We start from the raw sequence: 24239 nt of genomic DNA, 5'->3' as shown, positions 1-24239 counted from the left end.
GGAAGGAGGGAGGGAAGGAAAACAGAAAAAAGAAAAACCCCAAAGATGCTGAGAACCTTCCCCCATCAATTTCAGTCAGGTGCTCTGGGTGTAGTGCTCAACCCTGGCACAAATTCATTCAGACCACGGTGCTGGGCCCCCATAATTCTGCAGGAGGCAGACACACTGGCCCAGGACTGTGGTCCCGAGACGCAGACAGCTCCTGGGAACTGAGGCAGTGGTGGTGACAGACAGATGCTGAAGGGCAAGGTGGTCCAGAGCAGTGGAAGGGATGACTCCGAGGTCTCCGAGAGCCCGGCTGGGTGTGAATCCAAGCACTGTCTAGAATCAGTTTTTCCAGTCACCCTAAGTTTTCTTCACTTGTACATTCTTACTGTCACAGGGACTGGATAAAAAGGCAGCTGAAACAATTGGCAATTCTCCCAACACTTAAAATGTATCCAGAGATCCCACTTCTAGGGCTCCATACAGTAGAAACTCAGCACAAGTCTGTGTTATTTGTGTCTAAACTGTAGGAACTAGCAAAATATAGTCTGAAACAGCAGTACTATGAGATACTATGTAGCCATTTAAAAAGAACAAGGGAGGTCTTTGCAAGAAGCTAGATACAAAATAGCATGTACTGCAGGATTCCATTTATATGAAGTTCAAAGAATAAGTAAAACTAATTGGTGAAAGCAGTCAAGTGGTGGGGCTGTGGCTTGGGTAGGGATACGAGGGAACTTTCTGGAATCCAGAAGCTGTTCCATATCTTGATCTGGGTAGTGGTTATATGGGTAGAGATTTGTGTAAAAATTCTTGGAGTCATACACTGAGAATTAGCATCTTGTAAATACTAGAGGTATGTTACACATCAATACAGAAAGTAAAGAGGATGAGGGCACTCTAGAAGAACTGACTTCGGAAAAGAGTAAAGAAAAACGGGCTGGGCATGGTGGCTCACGCCTGTAATCCAAGCACTTTGGAGGCCAAGGCGGGTGGGTCACCTGAGGTCGGAAGTTCAAGACCAGCCTGACCAACATGGTGAAACCCCATCTTTAAAAAACAAAAAGAAAAGAAAAACAGGGAAAAAAAAGGTTGCAGAATGTTTGATTATGATATTTTTGTAAATGTGTAAGACTGGATACAACAGTCTAGAAGGAGGCCAGTCTAGTAGCACAGCAAGGATTGAAAGTCAAGTGTCCTGACCCCCAGCCCAGGCTCCTCCAGCTGCCAGGCTCTGCTAGCATAAGCAGAATGCTCCAGACACACGAGTAGAAGGTGCAGGATGATCCAGGTGCCCTGGCCACACCATTGTCACCCCTCCTCCTAGTCTCCTCCCTCTGGGTGGTGAGCGGTCAGATCCACTAATTGGTCTTCAAGCCCTGATGACAAATGGTCCTGGAGGCGAATTCTGGTCACACCTCCAGCCAGGCAAATGAACCTCGCTCTGTCCCCTCTTTAATATGGATGTGACACCTGCAGGCAACAGCTTGTCGCACTGTGAGAATTATTTCTCCATTAAAATGCAGGAGTTGGAGCTTTGCCCAGGAAGGGCAGCTAAAAATACTGCTGTCCAGGGCACTTTTCACCGGAGGACTTGGTTGCCACTCTCTTTACCCCTCAGCCTCCAGGCAAGTCCCCCACTTGCTGGGTTGGCCCCTGGAGCACCTGATACACTGTCAGGCCCTTATCCAGCCCTCTCTCTCTCTCTCTCTCTCTCTCTCTCACACACACACACACACACACACACACACACACACACGCACGCACAAAAGCACGGGTTCCTGTGCCTGTTTTACAGATGGGCAAACTGGGGTTCAGACACCTTGTTCCAAATCACTGTGTTCACTCTGCAAAATCACCTAGGGAGCAACAGTGCATGGGCCGGGCTGCAGGGAGGGCAAGAATAACCCCTCGCATGTGTCCAACACCCCATGGTTTGCAGTGTCTTTTTATTTTTATTTATTTATTTTTGAGATGGAGTCTTGCTCCGTCACCCAAGCTGGAGTGCAGTAACACAATCCCAGCTCACTGCAACCGCTGCCTCCCCGGCTCAAATAATTCTCCTGTCTCAGCCCCCTGAGTAGCTGGGACTACAGGTGTGCAACACCACACTCAGCTAATTTTTTCGTATTCTTAGTAGAGACAGGGTTTCACCATGTTGGCCAGGCTGGTCTCGAACTCCTGACCTCAGGTGATCCACCCACCTCAACCTCCCAAAATGTTGGGATTACAGGCATGAGCCATGACACCCAGCCTAATTGCAGTGTCTTCTCACTCACTGCTTTGTCCAACCCTCTCAACAATGCTTTGAAACAGGAAGTATTACTGTCTCTACATTACAGGTAGGGACTGAAGCCCAGGGTGGTGAAGCCACAAGGTCAAGGGCACACGGTGGGTTTGAGGGGCAAGTCTTTCCACCCTAATACCCACCCACAGCACCAATGACAGGACCTCAAGCAACATGACTGATCTCACCCCTAGGGCCATCAACTTTACAACAAATCCCCTAGTTTGTAAAGAATGCCACATAAGGGACGGGCGCGGTGGCTCAAGCCTGTAATCCCAGCACTTTGGGAGGCCGAGGCGGGTGGATCACAAGGTCAAGAGATTGAGACCATCCCGGTCAACATGGTGAAACCCCATCTCTACTAAAAATACAAAAAGAAAATTAGCTGGGCATGGTGGCGTGTGCTTGTAGTCCCGGCTACTCGGGAGGCTGAGGCAGGAGAATTGCCTGAACCCAGGAGGCGGAGGTTGCGGTGAGCCGAGATCGCGCCATTGCACTCCAGCCTGGGTAACGAGCGAAACTCTGTCTCAAAAAAAAAAGAATGCCACATACTTTTTGGACAATGACTTGTTACCCCTATTTAATAGATAAGGCAAGTAAGGCTCAGAGGTATGAAGGACAGGACACAGATTAGTAGCAAAGCCAGATTGAGAGTCAAGATTGAAAGTCAAGTGTCCTGACCCCCAGCACAGGCTCCTCCTGCTACAGGGTCTGTGAAGCTCCAGGCTGTCCCAGTGCTGGGACTCTTGTCCTACAGGGCCAGATGAATGAGGTACCCTAGGCAGGCTCCCGCAGGCTGGAATCTGGCTCTCTGGAAGCCTTGTGCCTCCTCTTAGTCTTTCAAAGTAGAAGGTGGTTAAAAACCTCAGTCCTGTTTTTCTTTTCTTTTTTTTCCTTTAGAGACAGAGTCTTGCTTTGTTGCCCAGGCTGGAGCGCAGTGGGACAATGACAGCTCACTGAAACTTCGACCTCCTGGGCGGAGGATAAAGTGATCCTCACACCTCAGCCTCCTGAGTAACTAGGACTGCAGGTGTGTGCCACCACACCTGTCTAATTTTTTATTTCTATGTTATTTTTTACTTTTATGCTATGTTGCCCGGGCTAGTCTTGAAATCCTGGCCTTAAGCGATCCTCCCAACTCAGCCTCCCAAAGTGTTGGGATTACAGGCATGAGCCACCGTGCATAGGTGGCTATTTTTTGCACAAGAAAGCCAAGGGCCAGAGGAAGTAAATGTCCTGCTCAGGGTCACAGGCCAGAACTATGTCCTGGGAATGGCCCTCTGACCCCTGGCCCGGTGCCCATCCAATGCAGTGAGCCAGAAACAGCATTCAGAACTCTTCCTGGTGCCAGCCTCTTACTGGGTCTCTTCCCTAGCTCTCAAATGGAGACATTAGCAGAGCCTTACACAAGCCTAGGCTTGAGTTTTCTGAGGCAAAGAAATTGGGTGATGCTTCCAGTGAAAGAAGCCCCATACAGTGATCAAAGGCCCTGCTTTCTGGAGAACCTACTTCACTTTACCCAGAGGGAAACTGAGGCCAGAGAGGGAGCCGAATGGTCCTGGAGATCCAGTGACTTAAGGACGGTGAGATAAGGAGGACCAAGCTTCCCTATCCCAGCCTGCAACGTGCGGGAGGGAATCCTTCTGGCTGAGTCCCGGGGCCCACCTTGCTTCCAAACACTTCACAGAGAAAAAGCTTTTTACAAAGACATTTATTTTCCCCAAAATATACCCCCAGTTTACAAAACCCCTCTGAGTCCCACATTTAAATTAGAAGTCCTCATATCTTCCATTCCTGGGGCGGGGAGAGATGGTATCCGGAAGGCGTCAGAACGTCTGAAGTCTCACTCTACCAGAGGCCAGGAGCTGGCCAGAGTTAAGCCACGAAGAGTCTGCCCCGGCCCCAGAATAGCACCATGGTGGGGGTGGGGGGCAGTCCCCTCTGTGTCCCCAAAGCACTCCTGGCTCTACCCTGCCCCAGGCTCTGCCTCTGCTGCTGCTATGCGAGGTCCAGGGACCTTGGTGTCTGCCCACTTGCCCATGCCTAGGCAGACACTTTGGACACCCACCAGATTCTCTAGTTGTGGCAAGGGGCTATGTCCCTCTCTCCAGGTTTCTGCTCCCACCCCATGCTCTGGGTAAAAATTAGGAGTGGGATGGGGGTTAAGTATCCAGAAAGCCTTGAGCACAGGGGAGGGGTAGAGCAGGGAGCGAGGCAGGAGCACCCCTGAGAACTGCAGGGGGAGTGTAGTTAGCTCTCTGTCTCCTAGCTGGATGGGGAGTCCTTGAGGGAGGAACTTACCTTCCCACGCAGGCCCCCCAGCATCTAACACAGTGCTGACATCTGTAGTTGCTCAATAAACATTAACTGAATGGATAAATGCAAGTAAGGGAACCAAGAGGTGGGAAGGCAGAGGGACAGAAGCTGACCCCCAGGGGCCCCATCACAGACCGCTGGAGGACAGCACGTGCTTCTGCAGGGAGGGTGGGCAGGAGAGAGGGGCACTGCAGAGGAGACTGGGCCAGGGTCAGGGGGAACCACACGTGTTCCAGCACGTGCACCTGCAGGTCTCTCTTCGTACCTGTGCGTGTGGTAGGCAGAGAGTACCCTGTCTTCACTTGGGGCAGGGAGGGAAAAGGTCGATACTGGGGCCAGAGCAAGAGGAGGAATGAGAGGAAACAGCTTCTAGACTCCAGGAGATGCTGAAGCTGCACTGTCCCCATCTGAGAAGACAAGATTCTATGCAGGCGGAAGCAGGGCTGAATGTGGTAACTAGTCTATCAGTCCCATTGGGGGAACAAGGCCAGGGGTGACTATGTGTCGTGTCTTTGGTGAAATAAGGCAGGGGGTCAGTCAGTCTGAATATTGCTTTTGGAGAAAAAAGGCAGTCAGATGGTCCACGCAGCACTGGAAGAAGTGGGTGGTGATGTGGTCAGTGTACTGTGTCCCTAAGAAATGCACGTGCTGTGAAATAAGGCAGCAGGCAGGATGACTTCGAGAAATAAAGTTGTGGGGTGGTCTGTGTATTGGGTCTATTAAGAACTAAGGCAGTAGGATGACTTGGGAATCATGTCCATTGGAGAAATAGGCTACACGGTGGTCTGCGTATCGAATCCTTTGGAGAAGGAGCCCACCTGTCAGAGCAGGACACGTCTGTTGGGGGCAGGGCTCACAGTGCAGCCCCATTGCAGCCAGAGGGTAGGAGCTGCAGGGAGGGGCAGCAGCTCCCTGGTCCTCATGGTCAGGCTATTTCTTGTCCATCATCTTCATTTCATGATGGGAAGAAAAAGAGTGGGGGAAAAGCATTAGATGTCAGAAGTTCTATTTTGGGGATGATGTCAGGAACTCAGGTACCCAGTCACACTTCAAGTGGGAAGTGTGTGTGAGACAGCAGCCCAGCAAACAGTCCCCATGCTGACCACTGGCCTCAAGGCCCAGACACAGATGCAGGTGCCAGGCCCGCTGAGGCACCTGAGGGAGACCACCTCATGCAGCCCCCACTCAGTCCCCACAGACCCATCGCCCTCCACACTTCCCTCCACTTTCCCTCACTTTTCCCTTCTCATCTCCTGTCTGTCCCACCCTACAAGGCCGGGCCCAATTCCCTCCTCCAGCAGGCAGCCTTCCCAGTGTCCCCTCCACACTGATTCCCCTGAGAGTGATGCCACAGGGGACTTCCTCCTTCCCTCAGGCTTCCTGTCTCCTTGTGGAGGGGCACCCCAAAGACTCACATTCCAGACCCCACTCTGCATCCGGAGCTGAATAGAGAGGGAGGGCCCTACCCCTGCCCTTGCCCTTGCCCATTCTTAGGACTCTGTCTGTCCCTGGGAAGAGGAGCTCCCCCATCTGGGTGCTGCATCTGTGGCTGTCCAGCGTGGCCAGAGACTGGGGGTGGGGCAGGCTACCTCAGTGAGGAGAAGCAGAATTAGGAAGCTGACTGCTTTGCCCATCCAGGCCACATTCTCCAGCGACGCTTCAAACACCAACCTGACATTTTTTTTTTTTTGAGATGGAGTCTCGCTCAGTCACCCAGGCTGGAGTGCAGTGGCACAATCTCAGTTCACTGCAACCTCCGCCTCCCAGGTTCAAGCAATTCTTCCGCCTCAGCCTCCCAAGTAGCTGGGATTACAGGCACATGCCACCACACCTAGCTAATTTTTGTATTTTTAGTAGAGACGGGGTTTCACCATGTTGGCCAGGCTGGTCTCGAATTCCTGACCTCAAGTGATCTGCTCGCCTCAGCCTCCCAAAGTGCTGGGATTACAGGTGTGAGCCACCACACCTGGCCCAAGCTGACATTTTTAATCTCCATCTGCCCAACTCTTCTATGGTCATTTGATTCTGAACAACAGGAAGGAAATGACTTACCTCCTATATTTCCAAATGTAACCACTGACATTATAACAATAGGCCTAATAATGACTATAGACATTTACTAACCACCTATTGTGCACCAGGGACATGGCTGCCCAGCTGAACATTTTTCTAGCCTCCCCTGAGTTAGGGCTCATATGCCTGGGTTCTAACAATGGGATGTAAGCAGAAGTGAGGCAGCCTACTTCCAGCCTTGCTGTAGAAGGAAACGTATCCTCCCCTTCTCTCCCCCTTGGCTCTGGAGGGGGCATTGGGGCTGCAGCAACCTCTTAGAACTAGGAGTGAAAGCTTGAAGTTGAAGAGGGCAGATTCCAGGTAAGTGGAATCTGGCTCCAGGTCATCAGTGGTTTTAAGGTTACCACTGCTCACACTATCACAGGAAGGAGAAATAAACTCCTATCCTGGTTAAACCTCTGTCATATTTGGGTCCCATTAGAGCAGCTGGGACCTTGGTCACTCAGCCCTCTGCCATCTCACTAGGGGGAAGCTGAGGCTGCTGTTCTGCAGAGAGAGCCTCAGGTCACCAGTGAAAGAATGATGCCTACCCCTTCCCACCCTCTCAGCCCCTCACGCACAGATGCATGCACACACAGACCATCTCAAGCCCAGGTGTGTTTACCTTCTTTGCTGTCAGAGTGTTTCAGAGGCTGCAGGGCTGTGAAAAAAGGAAGAAGCACACAGTGAGGGAGGAACTGTGGGAAGTGGTGGGGTAGGGAGTCAGGCAGAGGGAGGAGTGAGGGCTGGAAAGGGTGGGAGAGTCAGCAGAGTGGGACCACATCATAGCACAAGGGAAAGGGCCCTGGGCTGCTGTCCCAAGTCACAGTCCCAGGTTCCAGCTCCATTCTGGCTTGTCACTCTCCTCTCTGGGCCTTAGTTTTCTTCATCTGTAGAACAGAATAACCCTCCAGCCCTCGCTCTCCAGCTGGAGATGTGGAAGTGCCCTGAGCCCTACACACAGGTAAAGTGAGAAGCTAAAGGAGGCTGGCAGGTGGGCCTGGAACCAGGTGGAGTGAGACTAACCAGCTCCCTAACCCTCACTCTTCTCCCCACTCCCTCCTTTCTGCCAACTACATCTGCCTCTGAGCATGAAAAATAAGGTCTGATCCCAGAGCTGTCTCTATGCCTGCCACACTGGGCACCAACAGGCAAAGAATTAATTGGCATAATTTATAGCAGTCCCCAAGTGTCAATCTCCTGCCCTTCCTTCTGCGGGCGAGGGGAAGGAATTGGCATTAACTGGAACCATCCCAAATGGCTCAGCGGGAACCTGCCTCTCCCAGCCCAGGATCCCCTGGAAGTCAGCCTCCAGTGGCCACAGGCACCAGTGCCTCGGCATCCACCCAAGCTGGGCCCTGGCTTACTGTGTCATGCCCCTGTGCCCTTTGCAAGTACCTCCCTCTCCAATCACCCGAGAGAGCTTCAAAACAGCCCTCTGCTGCCATCAGGGCAGGGTCAGGATGACATTTTACAGACGGGAAACTGACGCCCAGAGGAGCGAGGCACCTTGCCCAAAGTCACACAGCCTGTAACTAGAGCAGGATGGTCCTAAGCTGTTTGCCTAAGAGTAACAGGACTCCAGCGTATTAAGCGCTTGGCACTAGGTATGGTGCTAGGTCCTTTATATACATTCTCTCAGTTAATTAAATTAATTAATAATTCAAACAACCTATGAACCTGTGATTATGCCCATTTTACGTGTGAGGAAACTGAAGCCAGACAGGCAAAGCATCTTGCTCAAGGCCACTCTGTTTACATGAGATGGCGCTGGAATTTAAACCCAGACTGCCCTATCTCCTGATATCTCCTGAGCCCCTGTTCCCACCCTAGGAAGCCACCCTAGGAAGCCACCAGACTCCACAGTGTGGAGATGGATAAAGGTTGTCAGGAAAAATGAAGCAACACTTGGTCGGAGGGGAGCTGGGCGATCCACCTGTCACCTAACTCTGGGCAAAGAGCAGACTCACCAGAGTGAAGACGCCTCAGTCCAGAGAACACAATCCATTCAAACCTTACAGGAAATCTGGCCCCTCCAGCTCCTAGAGTCCTCTCTCCTGTCCCGTATGTCCCTCTCCCAGCCAAAAGGGCCAGCTCCAAGTTCAAACTCACCCGTCTTGGCTCCTTCTCCCTCCCCATCCTGGTCCTCAGCTCCTGCAAGGCAAGAACTCAGAATAATCAACTATCTTTTGCAAGCCCATTTTCATCCCAGCACTTTCCCACCTGAGAGTGCAGGAAGCTGTGAACAGGACCTGAGTGGGCCTGACCAGTGGTTCAAACGCTAGACACAGGATTAGAGCCCAAGAGCACAGCAGAGCTGAGCCTATGGCAACATGAAGGGGCTCCCAGTCTAGAACCCAACCCTTAGCAGCCAAAGACCATCCACCCAGCCTAGAGCCCACCACTCACCCAGCCCGAGACCATCTATCCAGCCTAGAGCCCACCACTCACCCAGCCAGAGATTACCCACCCAGCTTAGAGCTCCCACCACTCATCCAGCCAGAGACCCAGCCTAGAGCTCCCACCACTCACTCAGCCAGAGACCATCCACCCAGCCTAGAGCTCCCACCACTCACCCAGCCAGAGACCATCCACCCAGCCTAGAGCTCCCACCACTCACCCAGCCAGAGACCACCCAGCCTAGAACCCACCACTCACCCAGCCAGAGACCATCCACCCAGCCTAGAGCTCCCACCACTCACCCAGCCAGAGACCATCCACCCAGCCTAGAACCCACCACTCACCCAGCCAGAGACCATCCACCCAGCCTAGAGCTCCCACCACTCACCCAGCCAGAGACCATTCACCCAGCCTGGAGCCCCCACTACTCACTCAGCCAGAGACCATTCACCCAGCCTGGAGCCCCCACCACTCATCCAGACAGAGACCATCCACCCAGCCTGGAGCCCCCACCACTCATCCAGACAGAGACCATCCACCCAGCCTGGAGCCCCCACCACTCATCCAGACAGAGACCATCCACCCAGCCTGGAGCCCCCACCACTCATCCAGACAGAGACCATCCACCCAGCCTGGAGCCCCCACCACTCATCCAGACAGAGACCATCCACCCAGCCTGGAGCCCCCACCACTCATCCAGACAGAAACCATCCACCCAGCCTGGAGCCCCCACCACTCATCCAGACAGAGACCATCCACCCAGCCTGGAGCCCCCACCACTCATCCAGCCAGAGACCATCCACCCAGCCTAGAGCTCCCACCACTCACCCAGCCAGAGACCATCCACCCAGCCTAGAGCTCCCACCACTCATCCAGCCAGAGACCATCCACCCAGCCTAGAGCTCCCACCACTCATCCAGCCAGAGACCATCCACCCAGCCTAGAGCTCCCACCACTCACCCAGCCAGAGACCATCCACCCAGCCTAGAGCTCCCACCACTCACCCAGCCAGAGACCATCCACCCAGCCTAGAGCTCCCACCACTCATCCAGCCAGAGACCATTCACCCAGCCTAGAACCCCACTACTTACCCAGCCAGAGACCATATGCTCCACCGGGCCACCTACCCCTCACCTCACCCATCCGCTCACTCAGTAGCCCTGCCAATCATCAACCTCCAACAGATGTAACCAGCCAGCCATCCACCTGCTATCCTTCCACCTGCCTACCTCACAAGTACTCACCTCTCTCCAGCTGACCACTCTCTTCTTCCCTCTCTTCCTGACTCCCAGCCGTCCCCAGACTCTGACTACCCATCTACTCTCATGCATCTGTTTACCCACCAGGGTCAACTCACCAGCCACCTATGTCCTCTCACTCAGTTACCAGTCAGCAATGCCAGCTCAGACGGACCCTCAGCCCCACAAACATCAGCTGCTTCAGACGCTCTTGTTCTGAGGCAGGCACGGTCCTCTCCAGTGCCACGCACGCCCCTGGCATGCCCACATTTGTGCTGCTCAGCTTCCATGCCCTGTCCTGTTCTCTCACACATGCTTGTGAGTTACACTCTCACAGGCACACTTGTTTGCACAGACACACTCATCCCCTTGTAGCACTCGGCCTTACCCCCCCCCACCTTCTGGTCACACTTATCCACACACATCCTATGGTATTTGCACATGGACAGGCAGGCTCATGCTTGTTCACACACAGAAGACACAGACTCAAGGTCACACGCAGACAAATCCAGCCCCATGTGCACAGTCACATTCATTCTGTCACTAGAAAGTAACTCTCTATTGACAGCAAAGACACAGCTATATACCCCAAGACACGTAAGTGGGCGCGCGCGCACACACACACACACACACACACACACTCACCTGCATTCTCTTCCTCACAGCTCTGTTTGATCTTTCTCCAGCACACAAAAGCCAGGGCTGCCAGCAGTACGACGAGACAGACAGCGAGCCCCACAGTCACCCACAGGGCCTCTGGGGGGAATGTCATGGGCTGCCCTGGGAGGAAAAGTAGGAATAGTAAGACTGTCGTGCCTGGCCCCATGTCCCAGAGGATGGCACCATCTGGCTCCACCCTCACTAGGCCCTAACACTGTGAATAAAGCTCACTTAAGTTCCCATAGCCCCTTCCCCATACACTCTCCAAACCCTGACACAATCCTCGCTGATGTAGACATGTCTCAACTGGGAAGAGTTGAAGAGTCTGTGGTTGAATGATGCTCAAGAACCTTCTATGGCTCCCTAGTGACTTTAGAATAATGCTTCCAGCTTCTCAGAGTGATTCAAGGACCTCTATAACCTGGCTGCCGTTACCCTCCCCTGACCTTTCTTTCTAATTCTCCTGTAGGAGCCTCAACTCCAGCCAAACCAGTGTCCTAACCATTCTCTCCAGAAGCAACTGGCTCCTTCCAACCTCTGTACTATTGCTATCAATTTCCCACACTCTCCCCCTAGCTCAGTATTCACCTCCTCCAGAGGCCCTCTCTGACTGCTCCAGCCCCGCCTGGTGACATCTCCCATGCTATGGATTGGAAGGCAGCAAACTACAGCCCATGGTCCAAAGCTGGCGGCAGCCTGCTTTTGCACAGTCCACAAACTAGTGATGGTTTTTACATTTGTAAAAGGTTACCAAAAAAAGATGGGGGAAGGCGGAGGAGGAACAGAAGGAGAAGCAGCAGCAACAGGGATGGTGTGTGGTCCGCACAGCCTAAAAACATTTACTCCCTGGCGGTTTACAGAAAATGTTTGCTGAGCCCTACGGACAGATGAGGTCACTGAGGGGGCTGGAGCCAGGGCTCAGAGTTTTCCCGTGGAGTCAGGTAGGCCTGCAGGGGCCTCGAAGGGGAATATTTACATGAAACACTGAGGCCCCTCCTGGTAGAGATCTCCTGTCAAGAGGGATGAGGTTGGAGCCCAAACTTGGGCAGGGCCAGCGGCTGTTCTGAGCACCGCCTGTGTGGCTCCACCTTGCACAGCATCCTCCAGCCCAGCCCCTGTACTCAGCTGGGTCCTGGGCAGAGGTCTTGAGAGGAAAAGTCTTAACCAAAGACAGTGCTGCTTTCCTTTCCTCTCTGGAGACAGTATGTGCCCAGGGCCGCAGCAGCTTCTGCAGGAGGCTCTGTCAGCGCAGTGCACGGTACCATGAACCCTTCAGCAGCAGAGGCCCCAGCACAGAAGCACCTTGCACAGGGATCTGCAGACGTCACCCTCAATAGGCACCATTGGCAAAACTGCTGCTCCAGCCATTGGAAGCAGAGAGATCCATCACCCCAGTGATGAAGAGAGGTATGCAGAAAAGGAGGGCAGCAGCTGATGTGGTGGCCAGGAGGGCCCATGCACAGAGCACACATTAAAAAGAGAAAGACAACCCCGGAAATGCCATCATGGGGCTCCGGTAGCAGAGGAGGGGGCAGAGCCACAGAAATACTCAAGGGGAGGGTCTTTTTCTATGTTCCCTCTTAGCTGGTGTTGTCCCTGGAACACATACTAGATCTGCCCTATTAACCCAAGAAAGGACAGAGCTAGGCCTCGGGCCACGTCTCCTGGGTTGGCTCCATAAATCCTCCTCCGAGAGGCTCTGCCCAGCACACTCAGCTTCACTAACTTTATCAGGTATGGGGGAGACCAGCTAGAGGACTGAAAGTCTGAATCCCAGAAGGTTTTACATGACACAAAGCTGCCTGAAGCAAAATACAGGCCAAGGGCTCCAAAGTAGGCCAGACCTGCTCTAACACAAACAGGAGGCTGGCTGGTGGGGAGGAGGGGAAATTAGGCTGAGAGGCCAAAGGTGCATTCTGATCATGGCTCATCTCCTCACCGCGGGTTGCTGCAGCCCAGGTCTACAGATCCACAGAGGAGTTCAGAGAGGCTGCAAACCCTCCAAAGTTATATATGCAAACTGCTGCATCGATCATTTACCTGATTTTCAAAGAAGGGTCTGGCTCCCAAAGATTCAGAACCACCGGGCCAGTCTGTGACCTTGGGAAAGATCCCCCTTCTCTGTGGAGCTCAGTTTCTTCACCTGTGAAATATGCTTGGCAACAATGGCCTCAATGAAATCATTTTCATTTATTTTATTTCATTTTATTTATTTAGTTTTTGAGACTGTCTTGCTCTGTCACCCAGGCTGGAGTGCAATGGCACAATCTTGGCTCACTGCAACCTCCACCTCCCGGGTTTAAGCGATTCTCCTGCCTCAGCCTCCTGAGTAGCTGGGACTACATGTGTGTGTCACCACATCCAGCTAATTTTCATATTCTTTAGTAGAGGCAGGGTTTCACCATGCTGACCAGGCTTGTCTCAAACTCCTGACCTCAAGTTATCGGCCTGCCTTGGCCTCCCAAAGTGTGGTGTTACAGGCATAAGCTACCACGCCCAGCCCTAAGTTTTTAAAAAACCACTTTAAATGCTAGTTACTCATGTTTAAAATAGAGAATTTTCTCTTAGGTGAGATAAACATTCTCTTTGCAATGACATTTGTACTCATAAGTCCTTTCTACACAGCATTGCAAATATCTGGCTCAGCCTAGGGTGCAAATGACCACAAAGTCCCCTTATCCTTCAAGGCCTTCTCAGCTGCCACTTGCCCCTGGAGGTGTCCTCACTACCCACTTCCCTGCTCTGAAAGCTTCCTATCCTCTGCCAAGATTCTACTTATTTTCTCCTGTGAACAGCATTTTCACAGACCATATGCTGTTCTCTAAAAGGTCAAGGACGTGGCTCAGAACATTCCAGAGCTCAGGGCAGCTACTCTCTCCCAGAGCACAGACCCATGGGGTCTCCAGGAAGGAAGTGTTTTCCATCTTGGGGAAGGGGTGGGCAGAGGCAGCACAACCTTAGCAGAAGGAAACACGTAAGAGAGGAGGAGGAGGAGTGAGCCTGAACTCCAGGCAGATGATGCGACGGGCCCTGGCTCTGAGCTTGTCTGAAGTGGGGACTGCATAGGACGCAAGAGGGAGAGGACAGGAATAAGTCAGCGAGTCCCGGCGTGTGTGCAGACCTGGAAACTGGGTGCGAGGTCAGAACTTGGATGGGCTGGGGGTCAGGTGGTCATCGGAAGATGAGAGGACAAGCAGAGAGACAAAACCTGCTGTCCTGGCCTGTGTTCCGGGGGAGGTCCCTGGGAAAGCTCAGTGGCCCAGGGAGAGATACTGAAGAGACAGACCACGCACATCAGCCCAGGAAAAGACTGACTGGAGGCCTTGCAGGGCCAAACACACATGGAGACGGCGGCTCTTGGCCTCAACCCTCTTCAGACCCTCAGGGACAACGGATGCCCACCAGGCTTGTACCTGGAAACTAAGAATCGCTAAAGGGGTGGCCTCTATCTGGTGTTTGACCACATGGGGGCGGCAGAGACAGCCCCGGCCCATCCAGCTGCCGCCTGGGTGGAGCTCAAGTGTGCAGGAAGAAAAGCTGATGTTGACTCAGGTGTCAGGGACTCACTGGGGAGGTCCAGCTGTCACTCAAGGCTTCAGAATCTGATGGTGCCCACTGACCCAGAATACCTTCCCACCACCCAGAGGAGTTCCTGTTGGAGAGCACACCCACACCAAGTCCTCTGGGCCATGCCTTGTGGCTGCCCCAGAATTCCTGTCCATGCCTCCAAATTCCAGGCAGGTACAAAGTCCTCTGCATAAGAAGCTAAGTGCCACGAAGAGCACTCTTAGGAAGGCAAACATTATAAACGGTTCTTATCAGCTCAAGTCCCGTAAGGACTTGTAGGAAGAGTGCGAGCCCCTGAAGTCTATGAAAGGGATTTTGGAAAAGTCTTCCGGCCATCCAAACCCACGAAAATTCCAGCTTAGGGTCCAGTAAAGAGGCAGTTACTCACTCCGTCCTTCCCCAGCTGTCCATCTGCCCCTACCTGTGATGGTGACAGAGCCGTGCGCGTCCTGCTGCAGCACGGGGTTGCGCACCAGGCAGCTGTAGGTGCCGTTTGCACCCAGCACCACCCGCAGGACGCTGTGCACGTCAAACAAGCCCTGCTCGTTGGCCATCTGCGACGTGGTCACGTTGCTGGTCAGGGGCGCACCCAGCCCGTCCTGCCAGAACACCTCGGCCTCAGGGTAGCCCCGGTAGCTGGAGCACGTGATGGTCACCGTGTCCCCAGGCCGCAGGTCCTTGTTGGGCTCCAGGGTCATGCTGGGCTTCGAGTAGGAAGCTGGAGGTGGTAGAGGGCGGGGTCAAAAGCAGGGCAATGGCAGAGGAAGAAAAGGATGCAGGAGGCTGAGTACAGGAGTCAGCACTGGGGCTGGGGCTCTGGGAGCAGTGGTGTGGCAGGGGATGGGCTGCAGGGGGAATGGAGGGTGAACCAAGGGGAAGGCGTCGCCCTCGCGGCGCTCACCAGCCACCTGCAGGCTGACTGCAGCGCTGCCAAAGTCCCGGATGCTCACAAAGCAGGTAAAGCTGCCCTCGTCCGCCACGCGCACGCGCTGCAGCCTCAGGGATGCGTTGCCCTGCGCGAGCAGGTCCGGGAAGAGCGCCGTGCGGTTAGCATAGGCGCTGCCCTGATCCCGGCCCTCAGTGAAACTGTGCACCAGCTGCTTGGTGTCTGTCAGCTGCCAGATGAGGTTGAGCTGTGCCAGGCTGAAGCCAGGCTCAGGGGAGAAGGAGCAGCGCAGGGTGGCATCGGTGTCCACCAGGGCCACCACCGGGTCCTCAGGGACCTGGACCTCTACGGCTCCTGGGGGTGGGGCCAGAGGGGCAGATGGTGAGGAGAGGTGGGACTCTCCAGGCTACCACCCGAGTACCCCCCCCCCACATCTTCCCCCATAAACCCCCAGACCCTGTTCCATCTTCCTATTTTCTTCTAGACACAAAAGCAGATTGAACCTGGGGACTCCCAGATACGGAGTCTCCCCAGTCCTCTGAGAACAATCACGGCAGGTTGGCCTTGGCTGGACCAGATCAATCCCAGGGGTCAGGCCTGGGGCAGGTGACTCTGATGGGCTCCCGCCCTAGTGAATCCCGGAACTGACACCAGGACTCCTTTCCTTCTCTCATCTGGCTGCTGACCCAGATGTGGCTCCAATCTTCCCAGAGGCTTCCAGAGCTTTCAAGTCAGGAGAGCCAAGAAGGCCTGTGATGGTTCAGCCCCCAACCCATCCAATAGATACCCCCACTTCCCTGTGATCTTTCTCCCTGTCATTAGGAGGCAACTTGCTCTTCTGGGAGATTGAAGGTGGGGCCAGATTCAGAGCTCCCAACCCCTGCTGATAGAAGCAGAACCCCCCACCCCCCGGGGGACATTTAAGCAAAGAAACCTGTGGGGCTTCTCTGGGGTATGATGGTGACAGAGCTGTGCGCATCCTGCTGCAGCACGGGGTTGTGCACCAGGCAGCTGTAGGTGCCATTTGCACCCAGCACCACCCGCAGGACGCTGTGCACGTCAAACAAGCCCTGCTCGTTGGCCATCTGCGACGTGGTCACGTTGCTGGTCAGGGGTGCACCCAGCCCGTCCTGCCAGAACACCTCGGCCTCAGGGTAGCCCCGGTAGCTGGAGCACGTGATGGTCACCGTGTCCCCAGGCCGCAGGTCCTTGTTGGGCTGCAGGGTCATGCTGGGCTTCGAGTAGGGAGCTGGAGGTGGCAGAAGGTGGGGTCAAAAGCAGGGCAATGGCACAGGAGGAAAAGGATGCATGAGGCTGAGTACAGGAGTCAGCACTGGGGCTGGAGCTCTCGGGGCAGTGGTGTGGCAGGGGGTGAGCTGCAGGGGGAATGGAGGGTGAACCAAGGGGAAGGCATCTCCCCCCGGCACTCACCAGCCACCTGCAGGCTGACTGCAGCGCTGCCAAAGTCCCGGATGCTCACAAAGCAGGTGAAGCTGCCCTCGTCTGCCACACGCACACGCTGAAGCCTCAGGGATGCATTGCCCTGTGCCAACAGGTCCGGGAAGAGCGCCGTGCGGTTGGCATAAGCACTGCCCTGGTCCCGGCCCTCGGCGAAGCTGTGCACCAGCTGTTTGGTGTCTGTCAGCTGCCAGATGAGGTTGAGCTGTGCCAGGCTGAAGTCAGGGTCAGGGGAGAAGGAGCAGTGCAGGGTGGCATCGGTGCCCACCAGGGCCACCACTGGGTCTTCAGGGACATGGACCTCCAGGGCTCCTGGGGGCAAGGGCAGTAGGAGAGATATAAGGGGGACTGAGGAGGGGTGGGAACTCTCTGGACCTCCCTAGTCCCCCTCCCTGCCCCCACTAACCCCAGACCTGGCCACCCCTCCTCTTAGGCCTGAGACGCAAAGTAATTTATTGTCTTAGGTCCTCATTCAGTCAAGAATATAGTGAGTACCTACAGGTGCCAAGCAGAAGAGTCAGAAATGCAACAGAGAGCAATACTAAGGTCACATCCCTACAGAACTCACTTTTATTTTTTTTGAGAAGGAGTCTTGCCCTGTCACCAGGCTGGAGCACAGTGGCACAATCTCACTGCCACCTCTGACTCCTTGGTTCCAGTAATTCTCTCCTGCCTCAGCCTCCCAAGTAGCTGGGATTACAGGAACACACCGCCACGCCCTGCTACTTTTTTTGTATTTTTAGTACAGACAGGGTTTCACCGTGTTGGCCAGAATGGTCTCAATCTCCTGACCTCCTGACCCACCCACCTCAGCCTCCCAAAGTGCTGGGATTACAGGTGTGAGCAACCGCGCCCGGCCTAGAACTTACATTTTAATGGGAGAGAGGGACAAATGAGCACACCGTTTCTCATCAGCATGTGACTAAGGTGTGTGAAGAAAAGAAGCCAGCAGGTTAGTCAGTAAAGCAGCAGCTTTTCAAAAATCTGGCAGGTACCTTACACCTGCCTGCACCGTGTGCATTTCCCATGAGTGTAACTTATTTTATAAATTGGGGAGTCCAAAAGGGATGCACCAAAAATGTTAATAGTGGTTTTCTCTGCAAGAGAGAGAATCGCAAGTGCTTTTTCATTTTTCCCCCCTTTTCCTAAAGAAACACAATTTGTTTTTATACAAGAAAGAATACCTGTAACTTTAAATATGGTGGTGAGGCACTTGCTCTTTAAAGAGATTAAGCTGAAATTTACAGGGAATGAAAAAGGGCTGACATACAGAGAGCCCCAGCAGGTGGAAAGCCCTGAGGCAAGACTAGCCTTGCTTTGTGAAAATATCAGGGAGTGTCCAGTGTGGCAGACACATCGGATGGGAGGACACATCCCACCCAGATCGAAAATGACTTTGAGAAACCAGTGAGGAATCGAAGTTTTTCTATGAGTAATGGGAATCAATCATTGGAGAATGTTTTAATCAGACATATCTGAGTAGCAATGCTTAAAACTCACTCTAGCTCCTTTTTGAAGACTGGACTGTAGCAGGCAAGGGGTAGGCCAGCTAGGGGGCTATTTCAGCTCTCCCTGTAAGCAGTGATGGTGGTGTGGCTTCAAAGGGTGACAGTAGAGAAAAAGAGAAAGGAACGGATTCAAGGTTTATTTAGGAGGGAGAATCAACAGGACTTCCTGATGAGTTAGAAGTGAGGGGAAAAGGCTCGGAGCAGGAGGCTGAGGCAGGTGAATCACCTGAGGTCAGGAGTTTAAGAGCAGCCTGGCCAATATGGCGAAACCCCATCTCTACTAAAAACTACAAAAAAATTAGCTACGCATGGTGGCATGCCCTGTAATCCCAGCTACTCAGGAGGCTGAGGCAGGAGAACTGCTTGAATCCAGGAGGTGGAGGTTGCAGTGAGCCAAGATCATGCCATTGCACTCCAGCCTGGGCAATGGAGCTAGACTCCATATGAAGAAAGCAAGACTCCATATGAACAGAGTAAGACTCCATATGAAGAAGAAAGGAGGAAGGAGAAAGAAGGAGAGGAAGAGGAAAAAGAAGAAGCAGAAGCAGCAACAGCAGAAGAAAAAGAAATTGAAGCAGAAGAAGGAGGAGGAGGAGAAGGAGGAGGAGGAGGATGAAGAGAAGGAGGAGGAAAAGAAGGAGGAGGATGATGAGGAGGAGGAGGAAAAGAAGGAGGAGGAAGAGGAGAAGGAGGAGGAGGAGGAAAAGGAGGAGGAGGAGAAGGAGGAGGAAAAGGAGGAGGAGGAGAATGAGGAGGAGGAGGAGAAGGAGGAGGAGGAGGAAAAGAAGGAGGAGGAGGAGAAGGAGGAGGAGGAGGAGAAGGAGGAGGAGGAGAAGGAGGAGGAGGAGAAGGAGGAGAAGAGGGAGAAGGAGGAAGAGGATGAGGAGGAGAAGAAGGAGGAAGAGGATGACGAGGAGGAGAAGGAGAAGGAGGAGAAGAAGGAGGAGGAGAAGGAGGAGGAGGAGAAGGAGGAGGAGGAGGAGGAGTAGGAGGAGGAGGAGAAGGAGGAGAAGAAGGAGGAAGAGGATGAGGAAGAGAAGGAAGAGAAGAAGGAGGAAGAGGATGAGGAGGAGGAGGAGAAGGAGAAGAAGGAGGAGGAGGAGAAGGAGGAGGAGGATGAGGAGGAGGAGAAGGAGGAGGAGAAGGAGGAGAAAAGGAGGAAGAGGATGAGGAGGAGAAGGAGGAGAAAAGGAGGAAGAGGAGGAGAATGAGGAGGGAGAGTATGAGGAGGAGGAGAATGAGGAGGAGGAGGAGGAGGAGGAGGAGGAGGAGGAGGAGAAGAAGGAGAAGGAGGAGGAGGAGGAGGAGGAGGAGGAGGAGGAGGAGGAGGAGGAGGAGGAAGGAGAAAGCAGGAGCAGGCATCCCAGCTATCCAGAGTCAACTTTGCTCCCAGAGACAGAGCCAGTTCATGTCCAGAGCCAGAGCCAGAGCCTCCAGCAAAAAGCCCCTGGGGCAGAGTCCCCTGCTCCCATCCCTGCCCTCCATCCTGTGGAGTTACTCTGCAGCCTCCCCACCCAGTCACCTCTGTCTTCATCCTAGTTCTTCTTTTAGAGCCCTGGATAGTTAGGCAGGGGTCCTGTCCTGATAGACTTTCTTTTGGGGAAGTAAGCCCCCCACCCTGGCCCTACCATTCTCAGGTAATGGTTAGATTGTGTGCTTCAAGCACTGGCAAAGCAGGCACACTCAAATGTGTGAAGATCAGCCCTGAGACAACCCTAACTGAATACAGCACTCATTAAAAGGTTTCTTTCCTACATTTAGAAAAATAACACTGATTTTATGGTGGTTATCATTATTATTGAAATGGAGTTTTGCTCTTGTTGTCCAGGCTGGAAAGCAATGGCGCAGTTTCAGCTCACTGCAACCTCTGCCTCCCAGGTTCAAGCGATTCTCCTGCCTCAGCCTCCTGAGTAACGGGGATTACAGGCGTGCGTGCCTGGCTAATTTTTGTATTTTTAGTAGAGATGGGGTTTCACCAAGTTGGCCGGGCTGGTCTGGAACTCCCGACCTCAGGCGATCCGCCCTCCTTGGCCTCCCACAGTGCTGGGATTACAGGCGTGAGCCACCGCGCCCGGCCTATTATTTTTATTGTGAATCATACACAGCATCACAATCTTTGCAGTACATAGAGGTCTCTAAAGTTCTTAAGCTAGCTTTGGCTCTGTTGCTACAACCCCTGGTGCCCCAGGCCACATCAGTCGGACCAGGGTGTCCCTTGTAGGGGGCATTTGGGGGAATGAAACCTGGTAAGTCACCCATACAAAATCTTTTCTTGCTCTAAAGAAATCAGAACAGCCATGGGTAGAAACAGACGTCACTTCTTTATGGCCACAAGATGGCGCCAGACACTCAGCTTTGTCATCCCCCGTGGCGGAAGCATCTCAGAGCAGAGATGCTGGTAAGAATTTGAAATATGAGAAGGATGCTGTTATTAAAGCAGCTATTACTATTGAGTGCTTCCTGTGTGCCAAGCACTGTGTGGAGAGATTCACATCGTTTATTCTACACAGTTACTGGGTCCCTACCATGCAGCAGCCGCCCTGGCCCTGGGATGGACCCTACTCTTTGAACAGGGAAGAAGCAAGCAAACGTCAGGTGGGGGTGAATCTAGGAAGAGTAACCCAGGGAGGCTGGGGATAGGCAGGAAGGAGCGGCGGTGTGCTATGTTATACGAGGTAGCCAGGAGAGCCTTGTGAGAAGGTGACACGGAGCAAAGACCTCAACAAAACAGGGGACCCAGTCATGCACATGTCTAGGGGCAGAAAGTTCCAGGCAAAGGCAGAGGAAAAAGTGTGTGCAAAGGTCCTGGGGCAGGTGGAGGGGGGGAGACACACAATGTGTTCAAGAAATAGCACGATCACATTTATCACTCATGTTCCCATTTTACAGACAAGGAAATGGAGGCTAAGAACGGTCAAGTGAGTTACCTACTGGATCCCAGAGGTGGAAATGAGGTATGGCCCTGCTGGCCAGAGCTGGCTTGGCCACCCCCTCCCCAACTGCCACAATCACTGTCCCTCCCCGCCAGTCCCCACGATGCTCCCCTCACCTGTGAGGCAGAACCACAGTGCTCCCAGAGCTGCACCCACATGCACATCCAGGCCAGGGCGGCCCCGCCGATGCAGCATCTTCCCGTGACAGCTGGGCTCCCCGTGGTGGAAGGCTGCCCCTGCCTGGGAGGAAGAGGATGCGAGGCCTTTGTTTCCAAAGGTTTCCCCAGGCCCTCTCTCACCTCATCTCTCCTGGGCCAGAGTGGAGAAGGCTGCAATTGCCCACTAGGAGGGCTTCATTCCCATACCCCTCAAGGCTCCCTGATGAGGGATGTTGGTGACAGACACTTGGCAGGGAGTCCCTGGGGAGGCCTGACAGGGAAGACAGTGGGGGCAGCTGGGACCCACCCTATCAGCTAAGACGTTAGTATCCAAACATAAAGAAGAGGAGGCAAGTAGGCAAGTGAAGGCAAGGTTGGCTTGCTCTGGGGCGAAGATGTGTGCACATCAGTTTGGCAGACAGTAGCTGGTAGGGCAGGGCAGGAGCTCCCGAGGGGGCCAGACTTAGAGGTGAGCTGACAGGTGCGAACTGTATCCTAAAGACAGCTGGGGGCCACTGAAGCTTCCTGAATAAGGGAAATACGTGGTCAGAGCTAAGCTTCATGAAGATTAATCTGACAGCACCCCCACACCCCATCTGATGGGCGGGCATGTTTCAGCCAGATCACACAGGGCTTTGAGAGACCGGTGAGGAATTTAGGATTTTCTATGAGTCATGGGAATCGCTGGGGATCGTTTTAATCACACATAATCTGGGTAACCATGCTTAAAACTCACTCTAGCTCCTGGGCACCCACTGGATTGTATCAGGAAAAGGGAGAGGCCAGTTAAGAGGCGATTTCAGGCCAGGTGCAGTGGCTCACACCTGTAATCCCAGCACTTTGGGAGGCCGAGGTGGGTGGATCACTGGAAGCCAGGAGTTTCAGACCAGTCCAAACAACATGGTAAAACCCCATCTCTACTAAAAATACAAAACATTAGCTGGGTGTGGTGGCGTGTGCCTGTAATCCCAGCTACTCGGGAGGCTGAGGCGGGAGCATCGCTTGAACCTGGGAGGCAGAGGCTGCAGTGAGCCAAGATTGTGCCACTGCACTCTAGACTGGGTGACAGAGCAAGACTCCATCTCAAAAAAAAAAAAAAAAAAAGAGGCGATTACAGCCATATCTGTAGGAAGTGATAATGGTGGAATAAATGAGGGGCCACACAGAAGAGACAAAGCATGTCTGGGTAAAAGTGACAGCATCTGAGGACTTGGGGAGAGACAAAGGGAGCAGTCAGGGTGGTCATGGCTTTGAGCCTCAGCGATGGGGGGGACATTCGCTGAGACAGAGAACATGGAAGGGGTCAGTATAGCTTGTGTGACATCAGCAGTATTTGCAAAGAAGCTTCTAGGACAGAGTTTTAGGAGGCGACTAGATGTATGAGTGCGGGAATGCAGAGAGAGGACATTTGCTAGCTTAACAAGTCTGAATTGAGTGACCAAGACAGATCAGAAGTGGAAGAGGCCAGGCCTGGGGATGACCCCCAAGGCTGGAGTCAGGACTGAGTAAGAGACAGGTCTGTGGCTGCAGGTCAGGCCTGAGCCCGGGATGGGAAGGGCAGACGTCCCTAAGTCCAGCCCCGTTCCCAATTCCAGCCACCCTCCAGGCTGCACACACCTCTTCCCTGAGTCCCACAGCTGCTGTCTAAACATTGGTGCCATGTCCCGATCAAGCCACATCTATGCCAACCAACACTGATCAACAAGAATGGAAATGATTTCACACCCTCCTGAAGCTCCAGCACGCAGCTGCCGCAAGACCTGCCCACCCCCCGCAGGAAGCACCAGGGCTAAGGATGAACACCCTGGGAGATATGCTGTACCACTCGGTCATGTTTTTGCAGGACTTTAAAAAATTAAAGCCCAGGTAAATGACTTTGTTAATGTCAAGGAATTTGCCAGTCAGCACAGCTGGGAAGAGTCCAGTTCTGCTACCTTTCCGCCCTTCCATGGAGCAAACCTCATTAACAGCTGCTAGCCTTAATTCCATCCCAGGCACCCAGCCTCAATCCTTCCAATCCCAGCCAAGCACACCTGCCCCCTCCCTGCCACCCTCCACTCCTACACACACACACCCCCAGCAGCTGGGCCCAGGGAGTCCCTCAGCCAAACCATGTGCATCCTGGCCAGCCCCCCTTCTCTCCCAGCTGTCTACAGTAGGGAAGCCCTGAGCAGCCACTTCCTTTCCAGACGCTTCCGGCCTCAGAGCCTGGCCGCCTGCTGAGTCAGCAGCTCCCCCCACCCCCGCGCCCCGCCCCTCCCCGATTCATTCATAAAGCGCCTTTGGCGGGCACCACATCCTGCCCTACGAGGGCCACCCTGGGGCCCACAGGAAGCTCCAGCACGCAGCTGCCGCAAGACCTGCTCACCCCCCGCAGGAAGCACCAGGGCTAAGGATGAACGAATGCCCAGATTCCACGTCCTCCTTCCTCTCTTACCCCGAGACACGGCCTGTGGGCTCTTCTGGGGCCACTCCCTCACTCTCTGCACTGCTTCTCAAGCTTCCACCTCCCACCCTGACCCAAGACCCTCCTCACTGGCCCTGCCTGCTCCTCTCTTTCCATTCTCTAAGGCGCCTTCTCCTAGGACCTAAGACAGGAATCTGTTCATGTCCCCTCTTTGCTCAAGAACGTCCCACAGCTCCCCATTCACTATAGAACTCAGACCCCATTCCTCTGCCTGGCACTCTAGACCCTTTGTATGATTGTCTTTTCCATATATCAGGCTAATTCCTGCCACTCTGGGCGGGTGCAGGGAGCAGAGGGCACCTCCCTTGATCAGGACCTGCCCAT

At 53.7% G+C, this 24239-nt stretch overlaps 1 protein-coding gene and 1 long non-coding RNA gene across 10 annotated transcripts in view; one reads left to right on the top strand and one right to left on the bottom strand.

The window, feature by feature from the left end:
- Positions 1-3968: 3968 nt before the first annotated feature.
- Positions 3969-24239, bottom strand: part of CD276 (CD276 molecule) — a 35789-nt gene continuing 15518 nt past the window's right edge. For 5 of the 9 annotated variants that reach the window (XM_078333627.1, XM_035259173.3, XM_035259174.3 and 2 more), the window contains exons 2-10: positions 21407-21530; positions 16823-17161; positions 16326-16640; positions 15407-15745; positions 14927-15223; positions 10924-11058; positions 8753-8794; positions 7266-7301; positions 3969-5536 (exon numbers count right to left, since the gene is read on the bottom strand). In XM_078333627.1, coding sequence (XP_078189753.1) covers positions 5514-5536; positions 7266-7301; positions 8753-8794; positions 10924-11058; positions 14927-15223; positions 15407-15745; positions 16326-16640; positions 16823-17161; positions 21407-21485 — 1605 coding nt within the window. In that variant the 5' untranslated portion in view covers positions 21486-21530 and the 3' untranslated portion in view covers positions 3969-5513. Of the gene's footprint in view, positions 5537-7265; positions 7302-8752; positions 8795-10923; positions 11059-12978; positions 13082-14926; positions 15224-15406; positions 15746-16325; positions 16641-16822; positions 17162-21406; positions 21531-21755; positions 21974-24239 lie in introns of all 9 variants that reach the window. The other 4 variants (XM_035259176.3, XM_035259175.3, XM_078333626.1 and 1 more) reach the window with 2 other exon arrangements.
- On the top strand, positions 20515-23308 carry LOC118144819 (uncharacterized). Its single transcript, XR_004729608.2, has 3 exons — positions 20515-20603; positions 21247-21311; positions 23044-23308. It is a non-coding gene; the product is annotated as an uncharacterized LOC118144819 (long non-coding RNA).

The sequence above is a fragment of the Callithrix jacchus genome, chromosome 8 (assembly GCF_049354715.1).
Source record: "Callithrix jacchus isolate 240 chromosome 8, calJac240_pri, whole genome shotgun sequence".
NCBI lineage: Eukaryota > Metazoa > Chordata > Mammalia > Primates > Cebidae > Callithrix > Callithrix jacchus.
Note: the sequence above shows the minus strand (reverse complement) of the source record. Positions and strands in the feature narration are given on the sequence as shown.